General features: G+C 29.6%; 1 protein-coding gene across 1 annotated transcript in view; it reads left to right on the top strand.

The window, feature by feature from the left end:
* Positions 1-254: 254 nt before the first annotated feature.
* The window catches only part of LOC143230864 (ATP-dependent RNA helicase A-like), a 57,803-nt gene continuing 36,817 nt past the window's right edge, over positions 255-21,240 (top strand). The window contains 9 exon segments of the mRNA XM_076465143.1: positions 255-372; positions 2,519-2,672; positions 5,108-5,251; positions 6,436-6,639; positions 7,924-8,063; positions 15,095-15,141; positions 17,412-17,551; positions 18,032-18,127; positions 18,667-18,834. Coding sequence (XP_076321258.1) covers positions 2,559-2,672; positions 5,108-5,251; positions 6,436-6,639; positions 7,924-8,063; positions 15,095-15,141; positions 17,412-17,551; positions 18,032-18,127; positions 18,667-18,834 — 1,053 coding nt within the window. The 5' untranslated portion in view covers positions 255-372; positions 2,519-2,558.

The following is a 21,240-nucleotide window of genomic DNA, read 5'->3' as shown; positions in this document are numbered from 1 at the left end:
TAAAATATAGTAGAGAACATTTCAAACTCGCTTTGTTAACCTGAAGATGATCTAAGAAGGTCGAAACGTTGTTCTCTACTATATTCTAATAAACGTTCTAATACCCATACCAGCCGCCTTGAGATACACAATTCTAATTTTTATAATAATGAAATAATTGCATAGTATTACCTATAACATTTTGTTTAAAACACGCAATTATCAAATAGCATGCAGTTAAACAGATAACATTAGAATCCTTAGCTTTTCTACGTCACAGACATGCGCATATGTACTACCTCATAGGAATATGAATAGCGTTTAAGGTTTTTTAGCACAAAAGGAGAATCAAGAATTTCAAGGATCTGATGTGTTGAGTCACACGTGGGGCAGGTGCTTTTAATAATTATTTATATGATTGTGTAGCAATAGTAATCACTGCTCCTTAAAATATAAATTATTGTGTATATATTACTAGTATTAGTATTATTTCGTGATACTAATTGTATTGGTGTCAGCCTGATAGAAGTACTGCTGCGCAATATGTATTAAGCCTTATTTTATGTAATGAATTATGTTAAATTTTGTTGTTGTCATGAAACTATATAGTATTTTGAAAGACTAATAAAGTTAGAATAGGAACTGTTTGTTTAATTGTTAGTGTAATTTACAGTGAAGAAATACTCAATTACTTAAGCCTTCTATTTCTAATACGTTCGTTAATTGAACAATACCTTGGCTTATAAAAAAAAATTAAAATAAGTAATATGAAGTTCCATTAAATCAAAGAAGTTTTTAGTTACTGAACTAGTTTTGCTAGTGATTGTTATTACTATTAGTGATAATGTTATGTGAAAAGCTGATTAAAATAGACTCAGTTTCTGTTATTGGCAGTAACTTTACTATTAAACCTTAGTAACGAAGATTAACCAGTAACATTTTAGAAAACTGATAATGATATTCAAGAAATGTATTTAAATGACTAAATTTCACTTTAAATAAAATATGTTGCCACCTCTCTGTGTGGGTGAGCCCAAAAGGATGTGTGATGCTACAAGTTGAGGTTTGGTATATATGTTACACCAACAAACAGGCAGAAAAGTGTAACTAGGGCAAGTGAATTTCTTTATGAGCCTGTCGGATCATGACCATTCATTAAATGAAGTTGTGACATTAATAGAATAAATACTGGTAAATCTTTTAGATGTACAATCTATAATATATGGAAAATCTAGTTTGTTTTGATACCATTATGTTCTAATAATAGCATTTGTATCATGTTGATTAACCACTAAAGTATTGTCTAATGTTATTGTTAAGTCTATGTACTGAAAGTATAAAATTAAATGTATAGACAACAAAATTGGAAAAACATTTGGTGATTTATTATTTTGAGTTTTCACTGATTAAAAAGGTTTGTTTTCTATTAAAAATGTTGGTAATAAAACAGAAAATAGCTTAATGTAGAAATGATTTGTTTAAAATTGAATGAGTATTTATACTTTCATGTTAAATGTTATGCACTTGGGTCTAGGAGAGGTGATTCCACTCTGCATCTTAACTCTAAAGCTATTATACCAATACTAACTACACTTGTAAGGTTTCACAATAACGCCATCACTAAAATCAAGATGGAACAACAGTAATCGAACTAATTTATCTGGATAAATGTACTTTGGCTTTTATGATTCCTGTTTCAAAATCAATTGTAAGTTGCCATGATACACCAAGGCCTTTATGTAGGCTAGATTTACTATATTTTAATGTTACAGTACATCAAACTTAAAATTATTTAATCAGTATACAGCTGATAAATGACTTAAATTCTTAATTATAATGAGAGCACTTAATAGTGAACATAAATAGTCTACTATGAATGTTGATTATTATTTTGGTGTGTGTAACTTTTCTGTTGATTGTTGAAATTTATATGGCTATGGTTTTTATTTAACTAGAGCTTACCTATAATTATACAAATAGATTGATTACTGCATGTTAGAAAGTTAGTATAGTCTAGGAGTGAGAGAGAAATATTAGATGTGGTTGTTAAGCAGGTATAACTATTTTATTTGTACACACTAAGTATTTAGTTTTCTTAAACAATTAAAATTTTGTTAAATTTTCTTTCCAAAATGTTTTAAACCTGAGTCTTCCTAAAGTGTTGTGTTGTGTTTGTATTTATAGTTCTGTACAGATTAATATATATAGTCCTTGTATATACTTATATGTATTAATTTGTTAAATTCTTTTTCCAAAGTATACTAAACCTAAGCCTTCCTAAAGTGTTGTTTGTATTTATAATTTTATATAGATTGATGTATATAGTCCTTGTATATATTTATATGTACCAGTATTAATAGTTTCAGAGTTATAATTTAGCTAACTACTTTTGTTTTCTATGATATTGTTGTTCCCCAATATATTTTTCTGTAATATATTTACATGTACAGATTTTGTATCGTGTTTTACTTTTATTGAAAGAGCTAAAGCAAACAATATGTTGAAATATGAATTTTAATAATTATTTTTTTTAATTTAGAGTTCAACATTTTGAAATTATTACACAAAAACTGTTAGAAATGGCAGATCAAACCAAGTCATTCTTGTATGCTTGGTGTGGAAAACAGAAAGTTACTCCAGAGTATGAGGTGAAAAATACTGGCCCTAAGCATCGTCAAAGGTTCTTATGTGAGGTGAGTTTATATGTATATTTATTTATGTCAGTGGCACCTCACATTTAATACTGAGGATAAGCCTAGTGATATTTCAGTCCCAACCCCAGAAATGTTGATTGGTAGTAGAGGTACTTATTTTAGGCATCTTAGTTTATTTGTATGCAGGTTTGAGTCATTGGTCTTTTATACTTTTAAACTATAAAATTTTGAAATGAGTTCCAAATCAAGACGTATCCTCAGATGTTTTAACCAAGTCGCTGTACCTCATTTAATGAAACTTCCTTTTTAATTATATACAAACTGAATAATCACATAATTATTAAAATGTACTAGTCCATTGTTATCACAACCTTGTGAGTTTTGTACATTCCTTTTGTTGCAAATGTTTCTTAATATTATTTTCAATGATTATTTTTAAACTTAGATTCTGATTTGCTCCACTAGCTGTGCAACTGGTCTGAAAATCCTTGAGTCCAGTAAGAAGGGTTGACTCCTTTTTGCTGTCTCTATTGCAAGTATAGCAAAATTATACAGATAAAGGTGCACCTTATTCAATGACATATAGCAGTAAAAGAATATTTTTGCAGATTTTCAAAAATTTTAAGCCCAAAATATGTAAAATTAGGTATTATTATATAAAAAATAAGAATGTTTAAAATCTTCCATGAATTTTCATCATATAAAAGCTGCCAGTGATATGTAGAAGTAACCAAAATTTTATTTTATTTCTGAAAGCTTTTTGCTTTCCTAAATGTTCCAGTAAGCAATTTGTATGTCATTGAAATGAATTCAAAATGTCAAGTGGCATCTACATTATCGATTAGAAAATAAATACTGAAAAAAAAACAACAACATTGAAGAAGCCCATCCAGTTGAAAACATTAGGCTACACAATAATAAAGTATTGTCAATTAGTCTTGTGAATTAAGTCACTTATTTCAAGAAGGTTTTATTATATAGTTAAATACCTGCAAATCAATTAAAATTATGTTCTCAAGTTTCTTAATGTACAATTAATACCATTCTCTGAAATATCTAAAATTATATTTAAGTTCTAGAATATTAAAGTTAAACTTTTGGAGATTCTTACCTTAATGATAAAACCACACAGATTCTGTGAATAGAAATATTTTAGGATTAAGTTTGTTATTAGTCCTTAGATGTAATCAAATTATATTGTAAAACAAATAACTGTTATATATTTAACTTATAGAAAAGTAAATTGTTTAGTTACAATGACAGTTCAGACAAAACATAAAGGGTTCTTCAAACAGCTGATAAATTGTGCTTTTTGTTAGACACCACTCTGAACAAATGTCCTATTGAGATTTTTGTTTTCAGTATAATGATACACTGGTGTGTTTTTTTTTTTAATGTAAATAACTTCTGAAGAGTAATTTGAACATGCCTTGCAATGAATAAAACATATAATTGAATCTAGAAATCGTATCTCAGAGGGAAAACGTTTTAGGCTATGGAATAAAAAAAATTAAAATTACTAAAACTTTGTACATGTTTCTCAGAGCTTCGTATTCCTTATTATAACTGAACTAAATTGGTTTGTTTATGATCTTTTAAGCATTTGATTGCTGTAGGTATTTATAATAACAAGGCTATAAATCTTACTATAATAAACCACAAGCAGAAATCCATTAAAAAAAAGTCGCACTTTGGGTGTTTACGATTCAAAAAAAAAAACAAACTATAATATGTACAACAACCATTTCTTTATCACAGAACAGTTTTAAATGGAAGTACCTTCCTCACAAGAAGAGCATTATTTTTCCTAGGAATGTATGTAAAGGTTTGATTGTCTTTATTGATTTAGATAGTACTGATAAAATGGAATTCTTATAAAAATATTTTTCAATGAAGGGTACCACTTTTAATATGTAAAAACATTACAGTTTATTTTAGCAGTCTTGACACTTTTCTGATGTAGCAGTTTTCAGAAAATTCCTTTTTTTTTAATAGAAAACCTTCACTTTTTACTAAATTTTTTCATTGAGATGTGAATACTACAATAAGTATTTACTTGCAAAAAAGCTACCCTATGAGCTGCTTTTCTGTTATTTTATATGTGTGTATATATATTACAAACACTGAAAAACAAATTGTTAGAAATGTATAAATGTTTCAAATCAGAACAGTTGTTTCAGAACACTTAGCACAAGAAGTGTCACTTTGTGTTGTTAATGAACATTGAAAAATTGGGGTAAATTCTGTTTAAACAAAATCTGATGTATCTGTTAAAACTTTCTGCTTTTTCTCTGGAAATTCAGTACTTTTTACTTGTTGTGTAGCTTCGTAGTTTGAAGTGTGTAATATTACTTTAATGTAATTGCCACTGGAAAACAAATGTTGGTGTAATGTATCTATTTAATCTTTGAAAAGTAGATAATATCCAGAGTTTTCTGTTTGAAAATGCATTACATATGAATTTCTTTTAAAAGGTTAGAGTTCCAGGATTTGATTACACTGGTGTTGGAAACTCTACAAATAAGAAGGATGCACAGACAAATGCTGCTAGGGATTTTCTTCAGTATCTAGTGCGTATTGGAAAACTAAACCAATCAGAAGTACCAGTTGAATTTCCAGTAAGTCATTTCTGTAAAAGTTTCCTTTTGAATACTTTCTGCCTTATTTTATCAGGGGTTATGATGTGCATTGCTAAAGTAGTCCCTCTTGGATATGACCGACCTGTCTGTCATGATGAAGTTGTATCTGACTGGAAGTCGTTATTCAAAGAATCGGTAATCACATAACAAATGATCGAGTTCAAGCTGTGTCGGGCACTATTGTCAAGGCTTGAACATAATGGTTTATATACTGTATAGTTAATCAGATGATATAGTATATTGATACAATAATAGTTATGATGGATAATAGTTTAGTGAAAATAACTTAAAATTGTTTTGTTTAAACTAATTTATTTATCAATCACATTTATTTCATACATATGTAGCACTGACACCAGATTTATTTAATAAAAAAATCATCCATCTTTGTTTCATACATTTAACAGAGTCACTCTGAGTGTTCACTAGGAGATATTATATAGAGAAGTGTTTTGTTTGTTTTCAACTTATGGTTTGTAATTTCTTTTAAGTATCAGACTGCCTTTGTTGTAGAAGTCACTGATTTGGGTTCCAGTTTGTCATCTTCATTGTCACCTTCCATTGTGAGGTTGGAGTTTTTTTAGTTTTCTTTGACCTGTTTGCTTGGTCTTCATTCAAAACTGCAATAGTGCTAGCATCTTCATAGCACAAGACAGACTCTTCCTTTAATGTCATCTATGTCAGTGTCTTCATTTTCCTAATTTGGTGGTATTTGATCACTTTTCTTTTGTGGATATCAACAAACTATATTTGAATCATTATTGATTCAGATTATATTACATAGCTGTACATATAAAGTCACACAACAAACACGCATGTTAGTATTCAAACGAAAAGTCACGAAAGAGATGTTATTCAACCTTCCATCCAAAAATCATGGTTCTTGGTCAGATCATTGTAAAATTGTTATGTGCACAGAAGAAGTTGTATCTAAAAGGAAGTCATTAAAGGGAGAAGTTGTATCCACCAGGGACTGCTGTATTATAGGAAGCAAACATTTATTATAGAAATGAAGATTTTGTGTTTTTGTATGTGTCATGTATCTTGAAGGTATGAAAGATAAAGGGAAAACTATTTCATCAGTTTGTAATGCAGATTTGATATTTTCAGTTAAGTACACTTCCCACTGAGCAAACAGAGGTATGTCTATTTGATATTTTTAGTCAGGTGCACTTCCCACTGAGCAAACAGAGGCACAGGATGAAACTGATGGATGCCAGTTACCACCTGGTGTCCCTCCTCCTCCTCATCAGGCTGTGGGTGGCCATAAAAATTCCCAATCAGGAATAGGTACAAGCTATTTACCCTATCATCAAGGACCTCCTCAAGATTATCTGGATCGTCTTAATAAACGAAGATTGGAAGAGGTGAGCTGTTGATTGTTTAGAACTATTTCTCTACACATGATGATGGTGAGTTTTTTTTTAATGAATATGCAAAAAAATTTATGTGTTAGAAATTTAAAAAAATGAAATAATTACAGTGGAGTTGCATTAGCTTTTTGAGGCTGCACTGGCACAGAGTATCTTGTGTTATAGTGCTAAAATAATGAACTTTTAGCTATCACACCAGTAAGTTTGTAATCTTCTATTTCATGAATTCATACATGATAAAATTATAATTCTTCTATATGAATGCATTAGTGAAAAAGATTGAAGACTGAAGTTTCTAGATATCAGATTTCGTGTACATCTTTACTCTAGTGTAATGAATTAAGTTGCAACTTGTAGTGCATGTGCTATATATATGAACTATAATATTGTATTAACAAGTGCCTTGGGCAGAGCTTTGACTTTATACCTGTACTAGTTTATAAAAAATAATTTAAAAAAAGATTGTTTGTGTGTGTGTGTGTGTATATACACAGACATGTGCATGCATGCACACACAATTTATGGAACTTGTAGCTGTAGGTTTTAGTTAAGCATAAAGAATTCTGTTCAAGTTGTAAGCAATAGGTGATATGTTGTATACAGTAAAACAGAGCAGCTTGAAATTACTTCTATCACATCATTTTGACTGTCACTTTGCCTGCAAATCATCACTGAGTTACCCTGAACATAATGTGATGCAGTGAGTTAGGAGCCAAGCTAAGTGTTCACTCAAAGTTACAGCACATGAATGAAGTGATGTGAATAACACCAAGTTACTTTAATTTGCTGTGCTTAAGAGATGTTGCCTGCTGTTTTAGGTGAAGCAAGATTATTTATTTATTTATTTGCTGAAGTATTTTTGGATAGATTATATAGGTATTTAAGTAGTGCAACCATTCTAAAGTATTTTAATATATTTTTTGCCCAAGATTATTTTTATGTTGCACTGTTTTGCTACCAGAGCCTAGTTAAACACTAGTGTGCCATAAGTATTTATTTCAAATGTTAAAGTGGTCTAGTTACACTGGTGAAGCAATTTAATGGGTATTCATTGGACACTAAATGTCATTAAGAGAGGTGTGTTGCTTTTCAAGGGGACAGGGGTTGATGATAGTGTATGTGTGAATTTAAATTAGTTTTTTTTAACAGTTTTCCATGTCTATTTGAATTGTATTAATGTCAGATTTTGATGTGTTATGAACCATAATAAGCTACTTTTGCTGTGTTTTTTGAGTTAACTTGTGTATGTTGCATAAAGCATTCTTAATGGTTCTGTAGGCTGAAGATTTAGACATGAATGCAGGCATTCATGGTAACTGGACCCTTGACAATGCAAAATCCCGTCTTCACCAGTTCTTTCAACAAAACAAGATTTCTGCTGAATACAAGTATAGTCAAGTGGGCCCTGACCATAACAGGTTTTTTCTCCTTTCTGTTGTTTTTTGCTTAGTGTAGTTATTGTAATGGTATTTGGTATACAACTGATTTGTGATGTGCTTCTGAGATTTTGTGCCATAAAATTTCAATGTGATACATTCTTGAGCACCAATTATTATTTTTACTAAATTATGCAGAATATTTCACTGGACTTAAGATATTTAATAATTTAATTTAGTACAAAAATGTCTCTGCAACTGTTTTAAAATGTTGCAAAAGAACTAAGCTTTGTGATTTCACTGTTTTGAACATTTTAAGTTTTTTTAGACATTAAATTTTACAAACCATACAATTATTGCTTTCATGCTTACATATTTGTTTGTAAGAAATGTAACTAAGATATTGTAAATAAAAGAAATGCAGTTTTAAGGTAAAATATGGTATTTGTCAGTGTATAAGACAATACTCTTTACTGCCTTTATCCTCCATTTTATACATGGGTTCAGAGATAAGAGTTTCAGTAAGAATTTTCTGTTTAATAGCATATCTAACCAAAACTACATTGTTTCTCTTACTTTTGTTTGCTGTTTTGATTTAGTTTGTTAACATCATGCCACTTACTGTATTACAATAACATACTTGCAATTTTATCACTTGTCTCAGTTCTACGTAACTAGAAGTTGTTTATCTCCCATGCTGGCTACAACTAATCAATACATTTTTTATTTGAAATATATTGACTTCATCCATCATGCAAAATTAGGTTCTGTAGCACACTAACTTTGTAAACATGTTTTTATAACAAATCACTATATTTTAAAGTTTAAGTTGTTGTTGTTTTGTAATAGAAAAGGAGCTAAACTGTGGTGGAAACTTTGTAAACTTATTAATTACATGTTTTCTACTGAACTTGTGTCATTAAACTGTATGTAGAATTTGAGAGCATAAAAACCACACTTGTGGTTATACTGATTACAACAGAACTGTTAAAAGTAACTCATAAATATGTCTTTACAAAAGTAACATCCTAGACTTGTTTGACAGTAGAGGTCATCCAAACTTCAATGAAATATGCTTAATTTTTCAAAATATCCAGGGTTATTTTATACACTGTTAAATACATTAATTAAGACAAAGGATGGGAAAGTAAAAAAACTTAAGTTTGGTTTGTTTTTTTTTCATTATAAAGTGCAATTGCTCTAATGAGCAAATGAATTTTAAGTGATTTTTATGGGAAAAACTTTCAAACTAAGATTCGTTTAGTAACTTTTTAGGATATTAAACATTGTTGGTGTGAATGTACTTTGTAGTCACTACAAAACACACACACACACACACACAAACCTATACACAGGATGGATGTAGTAGGAAAAAAGTCTCATTGGACATTATTGAGTTCTTCAAATAGTATAGCCACACAGTAGTAGATATAATAAATAAATTTAGTTTAATCTTGAAGTCTTAAGTTTAAGGGAAGTCCAGTTTGATCTGCACATACATTGATCATAGTGTATGTGATTGCCACTTTGAAAATCAAATGGTCAGGCATGGGCAAAAGTGTCCACTCATTGACTAAAAGTGATTAGATTTGGACTGATAACGAAACATTACTTATCTTGTGCTCTGTAAGAGTGGTAAAAAAGAACATTTAACTAATTATTTAACAGCAAAAATATGTGAATTCTTGTTTGTATGAGCACAAACCAATCTTACAAAGAGGTGCTGTTAGTGTAGATATACTTATTAGAATAAATAAGCATGGGCATCATGTAATTAACTGCTTAGGTGACAAAAATGCTTGCACCATAGTAGTTAGTCTGCAAATAAAAATTTACATTTCCATTGCTCCAAACCCCTTGCTTTAATAAAGGAGAGAAATTATTTCCTGTTAAGAGCAGTTAATGTACCACAAGGCTTCAGAAAACATTACAGTTGAATTGTTACAAAAATTAATTAGTTGTAGATGTTTTTTCTGTCCACATTCTTAATCTGTCTGTCCAGTGCTACTTATTACTAACTTTTAATTTTGAACCACAGTGACCAAGTTAAGAATGTGGAAGAGAAAAAAACCATTTGTAACTAACTTGTTTCTTAGAACAGTTTTTAAGCTTTCTGGTTTGTCAATAATTCTCTAGCTTCTGACATTGAATATGTAGTTTAAACAGGTGTAAGTAGTTAATTTTATGCATTAGTTTACTTTAAACTGATATTTCTAATATTCTGGGAAAAATCTTGCAAAACATTCTAGACATGTTTATTTGTGTTTCTTGTAGTAGGGTAAAATGACATAGATGTAGCTACTTTGATTTTGAATTAATAATGTTTTCTGAAGCCAAACAAACTGAAGTTTTCCCTTAAACAACAAAATATTATTGTAAAATTGGCTGTTTACTCTTTATATAGAAGTTTTATAATAGAGCAGTAAACAGCAAACTTTACGTTATGCAGAAGTAAATTAAGTAATATTTTTATTTGGAAGAAATACAGTAGCAGTGCTAGTATTCTGCTGTGCAAAGTAGATACAGTTTACTGCATAAAACTAAAATGTAAATTACTGTAGGCCCTTTATCTCTTCCAGAAAGAAGGGAACAGAGGCCAGAGAAAGGTTAAGATTACTGAGTTTTCAAATCAGCTGTTTCAATTTTTTTATATTTTTAACAAGTTTCATATTGAAGCCATTTTTCATAAACTGATAAAAATGAAACATTAACAATACGTATAAATATTTATGAGTTTCAGAAAGCTTTACTTTTATGAAACAAATACAAAAAAGAATATTAATCCCTACCCTGGTAATATGTGCATATATTACAAAGAGAACAACAAACTTCAAGTCTTTTTGCTTGAATTTTGAGTTCAAAGTTCAAGTTAAAAGAAAGACTGCACTTGTATATTAAGCCAGTGGGTTTGGAGCTGTGACACCGTTACTTATCGCCTGAGTGGCTGAACCTGCCGACACTACAGTGTTTTGGCAATCAATGGAAAGGGATTATTCTGCTGCCTGGCGTGTTCTACTTGAGAAAGTTCTGGTGCCCAAGAATGTGCCACAGAAAGCTATCAAGGTGTGTATAGTGTTTTATAGGAGCAAGTTGTTGTTTTTCTATAACTGTAAGAAAATTTAGCAAATTTCTGTGCTCATCATATGAAACTGACAGAGTATTAAATAATCCAACTATAAATTATTAGTTTAGGGTGATTTGTTTGATATGCTTTTGTACTTACAAAAATTTGAAGTTAACATATTGTGTTAACCATTGGAATCACTGAGTATATATTTAAGTTGGTAATTCATTTTTTTTGTATCAAAATCATTAGTATCTATAACAGTAGATTTGTCATCTATAAAGTAAATAAAAAGTTTCACTTTGTTAAAAATAAAGAGCAATGTAAAAATTGATAATGACATCTCCAAACTCGACATGAATGATTGTTAAAAATGTATTGGGTTATTAAAGGATTAACATGCATAGCATATTTCCATTGTTTGATCATTTAAAAAGCAGTTTGTTATAAAATATAGTTTTTGTTTTATGTAAGAAGTTTTAAAGAAAACTTAAAACATAAGCTTATAATTTATAGTTTGTGTTTGTATTCATAGAGATATGAATATTCAATGTATTTTGTTGCACAGTTATCAAAATCTACCAATTTTTGATATTAAATGGAATAAAACCTGAAGTGTTATAATACAAAAATTATCAAAATACCAAATAATTACTGAAAGGAGTTGTTAAGCTAATATTTTATGCTAATTTCTAATAATAACAAATTCTACTAACACATCCTATAGAATTTCTTTTATTGAAAACAAAGCCTAAGGCTATTATTAAGATAGAAATTTTAATGCAAATTTTCACTAGAGTTAAAGGAAAAGGTTAAACTTAGTAAGCATGATATTCTTACAAAGTAATTAAGGTATTAGTACACAGATAACTGTCTACAAATCGAGTGAATGGAGGTTCCTGTACAAAGTGTGCATGTTAAATTTAGCTGAAACAGTTATTCAAGCTGAACATGATATGTATAAAGTAGATACATCAGGCAGATTGTAGCACTGCCTATGTCTGGATGGCCCAGATTCTTCATCAAAATTGCATTTTAAAATCTGCTGAATAAGGTCATTAGAACTTTATAATACTATACAGTATTTTTTTTATCAATATATATGTAATGACTTGGTCGTAAACTCTAGAAATGTCTGTAAATATCATAGCAAAAGGTTTTCATTTACTGTTCTTTCTTCTGATGTTTTTTTACACAACTTAAAAGCTAAAACATTGGTATCAACCAATTTCACTGAGATGACAGTTTAAAATTATCTGTTTTTATCAATATTAACCAGTAGTAATTGAAAAGACAATATTTCTGGTGTAAAGAATGTTATCATTACCTCTTAAAGTTAGCTTTCTTATAAAACTTGGGTGTTTCATTAGAAAGATTAATTACAGGGTGAAACAAACAAGAATTATCAGCAAATAATAGATAATCAGTAGCTGTTACAGTTGGAACCTCACTGTACCCAAAGGAAGTAAATCTGTGGATAACTAATTTTCAAAAAGAATTCAAACAAGATAGGGATGGTACTTTCATCATTCCTATTCAGGCATCATTATGTAAAGATGATGCAAATACCATCCATACATTTACTTATATTTTTGAAAAAGTTTTTACATTATTTGTTTTATTCACAAGTATTAAATAAGATTTTTAACTTGATATTTTGACAGAATCAAAAACAACAGCAAAAGTATGAAGTTGGATAGGGAATGAAACTCAAACTATTTACATGAATTGGAATAATTCTGGAAACTTGATGAATAGTTGACTATGAATGCCAATTTTAAATGTAGGAACAACAAAAGTTGGTTAATGATTTAGTAGGCATTGAACTTTTAGAAATAGTTCAGTTGTCACCTAACTACTATATTTCTGTAAGTCTCTCTGTATGCTTCAGCACAGAGGTGGTGCTGAAAGCATAACCAATTTATTATGCTTTTGGTTCATTCTCATTCTCTGCAGATACTGAACTCTTTTTAATTTTGTACACATCTCAAAAGTCATAGTGCTGTAGTTTTATGTTGATAAATGTGTGTATACATTACGACTATAAGCTCATACAGACAAATATTATGACTTGTTGCAACTCCCAAATTATTATATATTATATAGGCCTATACAATAAAGTAATAAATTGTTCTCCCAGGGCTTGAAAGGGGTGAAAAGAAAATTTCTAGTGAGATACAAATAAATTTTGATAATAAATAAAAGACATAGTCCAAATGGCTACTTGCAGTAATCATGTTTGTGCTTGAAATAGTAAAAAATATTTGTATCTTCGACATCTACCAATAGTGTGAGTGCAGTGCTTCTCCATACTGGGTACATGGGGGAATCCATAGTTACGTCATCAGTGCTTGTCAGCCAATCAGCTCACGCGTAGATGGGTATTTCTCGTTTCCTAAGCGGCATAGAAACACCAATGTGATCGTTCACAAGATGGGAAAAAAAGAGGCCTCGTTCACCAGATTGTCTTGTTTCTGGCAAATCTAAAAGGACTAAAACTGTGAAAGGGCTCTGTCTACAATCATTACACTCAGTCATTTGAAATAGTTGGCATCTCTGAGATTCTTATACACCAATATATGTGCAGCATGAAGCTTGATTTGAACATGTGACTAAATCAGCCTAATGTGTTCTCTAAGTTCATTTTTTACTAAACATTATTGTACATTTCAAATAGGCAAAATTTAAAAACACAACTATATCAATTGTAGGAATAGAATGTTTTAAAACTACTATCATTTAACTGTTTTTCTAATTAATCTATAAATAGGAGAAATAAAATTCTGTAAATGCTGTGAGGAATAATGACACAAAATCATTCTCTTCTTAACTGAAGTCTGTTGCTACCAAATGTAAAAGGAAGTTATAACTTGAAATATAAATAAAAAGCTCTTTTACATTGGTTATGACAATGTGTATATTGAAAATGTTGGTTTTAAAAATTGCATTGAAAATAATCAATAGGTGGGAGGGACTTTCATCATGTGGATTGGAAAATATATTTATAATGTTAGCAACTAGGGTAGTTAGGATATTAAAACTACCTTTGTCATTATCTGATACTTGTGTTTGCACTATATAAATGCTGTAAAAGCTATATATACTATTGAAGTTATACAAATTAAAAAGGGTGCAAATTTAGAGTACATGTCACATGATGACATAAGTGAACATTGAAAATATTTTTGAATATTTCATTTTAAAATTTAAAATGAATTATAAACTATGTTCTGATACAAAGTTTGTTGACATACATTTATAACAGTATACATTTAATTAAATTTTGAATGTAACTGTAACATCTTTACATGCACAATGGACAGAAGTTAATATTGAATAGGCAAATCAAAATCTTTATCATATTGGTTGTGATGAAAATAATTAATGAGTCAGAATTTGAGTTGTCCAATGTTATTGTTATTTCTGGTTATTCCAATTACTCAATCAAAATATTGCCACCAAACTTGCTTGTCCTGTCTTTGTTATGATAAAGCTGCTAAGTTTATCTGACACTGTCACTAATTTTGTAATCAGCTTTGTTTTTTAACTGTTTATTAGAGGGAAGTAAATCAGTTGTTTTCCTTTCTTTTTGTGTATTTGTTTATTGTTGAACTACTGATTAGCAAAATTGTAACTAGATGACAGTACCCACTGAATATTTATTTTTCTTTTGGCTTGTTTGTAGGTACTACAGTTTGATGAAACTGTATTAATTAATTAATTAATTAATTAATCAGATGTGATGATTTCATTGAGCTGTTGATTAATCAGTTAGAAAATGCCACTAATTGCCCATCTCTACACAGAATCATTTTACTGAATTTGTCTCCTATAATCTGAGGGTTGTATCTAGTTTCTCATTTTCTCAAAAAAACAAGTACCAATATATTCAAATAAAGGTTTTGAAATAGAAATACAGAGTGATGTGCAACTAAGATTATTTCAGTGTTTGTATTCTAGTGGGATCTTTATTCACATAGCTTATATTTGTTTACTGTTTAATCTACAGGAGTTTCATCAGTGAGATGTCATTTTATGTGAAACAACTGGGCAGAAGTAAGTGTTTTCATGTGTTTGAATGTTGTGTATTTGTATACAGTGTTTTGTTAGATTGTAATAAATTTGAAATATTAATTCTTAAAGAAATAGATGAGGTTATGATGATATTGTTTATGTGAAAGCTATTTTCTCTGAAAAACAAAAACATACTTTTGTTATCATATTAGCATTGGTGACCCACATTTACCTTTTACTGCCCAGCATTCCCATGTGATAGTACTGTAAAGTTTGAGAATAAAATGAAATTTGATGTATTTGATAAAAGTTTTATAAAATAAATTTCAATATATAATTTAAGAAACCAGAAAATCAGTTTTGGTTCAATTTAGTTTTGTAGAAAGTTGTAATTTTTATGTGGCTCACAATGTGAAATTATATAATGAAACTTGTTTAAATAAAACCTTTACAAGTTATGTTCTCTAGTGAAAATATTCTTAAGAAATTATTTCATACCTTCATTATTAAATATACATATATATTTAGAAAAGTTCATTATTCTGTTGAGGCATTTGAAATACTGTTCCTATATTGGAACATTGTTGTAACTTCAAAAGGAAACAAAAGTTCTTTGGAGACCGGAAGAAGTGTCTTAAATTAGTAATATCTCTTCTCTGAAGATAGTGTAAAAAAAATTATTTAACTGTGTCCAGATGAGTCGCAGGTGAAAGGTCATGTCATCATGTTTGTTGACTCACATTCAAAATATTTTATTGAACTACTATTTTTCAAATTTATCTTAAGTTTCATATCATATAGATTATAATTTATCTTCTTAAGTTTGATATCATACTGTAGATTATAATTCATGTGTTGGTATTATATATTATTTAATTCCTTAATTTAAAAGTAAGTATTTGAAAAAACACATCTAAACATTGATTTTTGTGTTCTGTAATATGTTGAATGCAGCAATGGTTCACATTTGATATTTTTAATATTAAAATACAAATACTATAGTTTTTTTTTTATATTAGGAACTCAAATTACCAATATTTACAAGCTAAAATATAAAAGCATTTTATCTTTTCTATTTGTTGAACTATCACTGTATTTAGTAAAACAAACACAGTGGCTCCATTCACTACTTTTCATTTTTGGAAATGGTTCTTTTCATGCACTTACTTTGATATATGACCTGTGAATAACCAGTCAGAAGCTCAGGATGTCCCCTTAGTTATTTTCTCAAGCATTTTAAAATATAGCAGTACCCTTCCTTTGAAAGAAACCTTCATGAAGGTAATTTGAATATATGGCTGTTCAAAATTTCATATTTTTAGATGCAAGTACAATTTAGTTAATAAATTTGATAAGTTGTAATGAAATTCTATGGTACTGATAAAGTAATTTATGATGTTTTTGGTTAATCAAATATATAGATTAGATTAACTTAAATTTTCATTTCACATTCTCCAAATGTGAAATTTTTAGGCTTATCAAGCTATGACCAGCAGAATCTGATTACAAAAATAATTAAATTACATTAATTTAATCTAAACATGTGTTTTCATATTGTATTCTGTAGTCATTCTAGAATGAAAAAGGCATAATTTATATTTCCTATTTTTTTGTGGTCATTGAGCTCAACTTGACTGAATCTGTATAGAGATTTGTTAATGAAAATAACATAAAATATGAAGTTTTTTCCTTAAAAGCATTTGATAAAACTACCTGGATACTATAAGGATTTTGCATATGAAATTAGTGAATTTTCTGATGCATAAAAGTGTTTTTAATCTTAGAATGAAAATTACTTTGCATGTTTGTTAGGCAACATGCAAAAAGAAAAAAGGTGTAAGAAAGGCATTACTTTACAGATGTTAAGGCATAATAAAAAAACAAACTGATGTTGTGTATGAAAACATTGTAGTGTTTACTGATTATCTGCCAAGTGTATTGAACATGTGCTTGCTAATTTCAAATTAATAGCATGAAAACTACAAGTACTGAATGGTTACAAGGTCATTCCTAGGGACAGAGTTTATGCTGAAAATTTTGATAAAAAATAATGTGGAATTTAAAAAAAATTCCCTTCTTCTTTGCCACTTGATTTTTGTCAAAGAACATTAATGCAACATCCTCACATTTAGATTGGATCAACAACATTTCTCAGTTAACCCACTTTATAACAAACTATTTTTTCTTTAGTATGAAAGTAACAAAAGTTTATGGTATTAAGTCTTTCTATAAACCCAGTAGCATTATCCAAGTTTAATGTGGCCTGTTTATAATAATATTGGCCTTAGTACATAAATATTATTATTTTACAGATGTACATGCTAGAGAACATGGTTCAAACAAGCAAGTTGCCTCAAAATCATGTGCTTTGTCACTTGTTAGACAACTCTATCATCTCCAAGTTATTGAAGCATACACTGGGCAGAGCTCTAAGAAGAAAGAGATGGAAAAAGTAATACATTTTCTAATGCTATTAACAAAAATAATTTTCCTTAGGTATTTTAAATATTTATAAAAATATGAAGCTTGTTTTAATAAGTACAAAAAATCTTCAGCTAAACAGTGAAAAGCAAGAAGAATTTGATGTATGTTGTACTAAGAGGTACCAAAATATGAAAGAATGTTTTAATTTAGTTGTCTTGTTAAATATTGAAGATATAGAATAAATAAAGATAGATTAAAAGTAGGTTTACTCTTGAAATAAAGTATTATTCATATTTGTAATGTATCTTTGTTTTTAATTTGAGTTTAGACTGTGCTAAATTATTCAAAAAATAGTTTACCATTTTGGTATTGTTAGAAATTCCATGAGCTTTGTATTCTTTTTATTTCATTTAATTAATGATCACACTTAAACAAAGATAGTTTACAAATTTTATTATTCTAAAAATCATTATCATGTAGTTGTTATCATGTTTACTTTTGTTTTCAGTTGGAACCTTATGAAGTAAATATAAGCCCAGAATTAGAAAGTGAGTTGTGTGAAGTTTTACATCTGTTACAACTTGAAGCTGTTCAAATTCCTCAGGTTGGTGTGTCAAGATAAGGGGGAAAAAATTATTGATACATACAAAATATTCACAGTATTGACTTTGTTCCACACATTAACTTTTATTACTTGCTATTATGATACTTCATTTGAGGAACACAGCGATGATGGTACATTCAGCTTTTAAGCAAAAACGTGCAATGGTTTTAATGCTTTTGATTGTTTAATAGTAGTGAAATTTAAGAGTTCACATCCATTAAAGTTCATTTGTTGATTTTAAGTATGTTTTAAAATCATTGTTGAATTTAATTCTTCTAATTGTATTAAATGTATATAAAACATTTCAAATTATTGCAATGAATTTGTAAAGCTGTTCAGTGAACTGTTGGACTTTATATTCCAAGACATTTTGTCATATATACATTTTTATGACTAAAATATTATTTAAAATTTTTTTTCATTTTCTATTTATAAACATACAAACCTTTTGGTTAAATACTTTTATGCTATTCTTTTAATTGTTAAGTTATTTTGTAGGTGTAAATGGAGATGTCTACTTATTAAAATATTTTATTTAGGATGTTAATATGTCTGAACCATTCAGTCTAATGGAAGATCAGGTGAAAACATCAGAATTAGAACCTACTAGTAAACCTCAAATGGGTGGTGTTGTGCCTTGGTCACCACCACAACAAAACTGGAATCCATGGACCAGCTGTAACGTTGATGAGGGCCCATTAGCACAAGTAAATATGGTTGAACATAATATAAAGGATTGTAATTGTAATTCTAATACATATATAAATACTTCTTAACATTAATCACATGTAGGAGTTTTTTGTAGACACTTCTCATACAATAATATTAATCCTTAAGCTACAGGTTTATTTTTGTCGTAAAGTTTTACTATGTTACATTCAAAATTTAATTACTTTCTTATCATGGTATACAAGTAAACATGGAACTGAAATATAGTTAATGATCCATATTTTAATATCACAGTGTAACAAAATTTTTACTTTTTTTTGTTCCTGGGCAGAAAATGTTATTTCCCAATTACTTATGTCTAAAGAAAATGGAAAAGACCTATTTTTCTTCCCAGACTTTGCTTTTGTGACTGGGTAATAAAATTTTCAAATTTACCCATTTTCCAGAACATTCCAGGTAGATTCAGTGCTGAGTAGCTGATAGAGAATTTTCTTGAACATACAAGAATTTTCAAGAACTTTCTTGAATGTTGTAGAATTTTCAAGAATGAAAGTGTGCAAGTCTCAAGTCAGAGGAATCGTCGCCGACATTTTTCAAGCTTCTTCACTTGTCAAGGTGGGCTCTGCTTCTGTAACAATGTATCTGGTATGTGTGAGGCAATGGGAATTACCTGTAACCCAAACAAGTGGCACCTCTTCGTTGATAGCTCATCTGGAAGCTTCAAAGCTGTGCTGGTTCATAACGGGAAATAAATATCTGTCTCTTCCCCTGGCTCATTTGGTGCACCTCAAAGAGGAATACAACAACATCAAGATCTTGGTGGAAGTCTTGAAGTATGATGAGTATGACTTGGAGATTATCAGAGACTTCAAAATGGTGACATTCCTGATGGGTATTCAAGGAGGCTTTACCAAGTTTCTCTGTTATCTTTGCCTTTGGGACAGCAGGGACACTGCAGAGCACTACAACAGGAAGTATAAGGACCTCCATAAGGTGTTGTCTCCCCCATTACACATAAAATTGGGTCTTATGAAACAATTTGTCACAGCTCTTGATAAGGAGTCTGCAGCTTTGGGACTTTTTCCCTAAGCTGTTGAAGGGAAAGATCAAAGCTGGTGTCTTTATTGGACCACAAGTAAAGAAGATCCTGGAGTGCACAGAATTCCCAAAGAAGCTAACCAGGAAGGGAAAAAAAGCATGGGGCAGCTTTGTCACAGTGGTTTGGGGCTTCTTGGGCAATCACAAGGCCAAAAATTATGTGCCACTGGTTGAGGCTGTGGTGAAGAACTACAGCAAAATGGGCTGCAGGATGTCCCTGAAAGCCCATATCCTTAATCCTCATCTATAAAAATTCAAGGAGAACATGGGAGCATACTCAGATGAGCAAGGCAAGTGCTTCCCTCAAGATATACTGGACTTTGAACACCACTACCAAGGAGCGTATAATGAAAACATGATGGGAGACTATATTTAAGGGCTGATACGTGAAAGTGATTTACATTACCATTGCAAGTCTTGAAATGCTACTCACTTCTAAACATTTTTGTATAACTTTAGTATAAATACATGTAAATCTTGATTCATATGTTGTTTTATAATTTATATATAATTTATATGTTGTTTTATGAAATTTAGAAATTAATCTATTTTCTATGTAAAAATGGCCAAATTTGCACCTTTTCATTTACATAGAAAATAGATTAATTGCTAAATTTCATTATCCAGGTCACAAAAGCAAAGTTTGGATGGAATAATGGCCATTTTCTTTACTTTTACAACATAAGCAATTTAGAAATAACACATACTATCCAGCAACAAAATTTGTACTACATAATATATTATACAAGTTTTAAGCTTTATTAATGTAAAATAATATTTTTAAAAAATCCTAAATTTCTTCTAGTATAAGAATTGTGACATTTGCTTTCCAGATATTCCCTTTCCTCTAATTTATATACCAGCTGTCTGATATCTACAAAAATTAGTTGTAAAATGCTTGAACAATGACAATGTTGTAATAAAAAAGGTAAAATTTTTTATAACCTTCAATTTTATTTGGTTACAAAGCCATGAAATAGACAACCAGGCCCCACTTGCCATATTGAACTGGTCCCATCCTCTCTTTTATAAATTACCGATAGTTCTCTCTAATGTTTAATACTATGTTACTTAGAATCAATAGAAAGCCAAACCTTTAGTCTGTCAAATGACGTGTATGTTTTAAGTACAGAGAATTGTTTGTTTTGCTTCCATTTTAAACTTTATTCCAATAAGAAAACACATTGACAAGCTTAGCTGAATTTTTAATAGCTGTTATTACAGAGATATAAAACCAGAAAAGTTAAAATAATTATGGGTAATGATCTGTTTTTTACATGTTGTTATTCTGTGTTCTTATCTAGTGTAGATATTTCCTTTAGTATAAAAAAAAAAAATGGGGTTAA

Source organism: Tachypleus tridentatus, chromosome 10 (assembly GCF_004210375.1).
Source record: "Tachypleus tridentatus isolate NWPU-2018 chromosome 10, ASM421037v1, whole genome shotgun sequence".
Classification (NCBI taxonomy): domain Eukaryota; kingdom Metazoa; phylum Arthropoda; class Merostomata; order Xiphosura; family Limulidae; genus Tachypleus; species Tachypleus tridentatus.
Note: the sequence above shows the minus strand (reverse complement) of the source record. Positions and strands in the feature narration are given on the sequence as shown.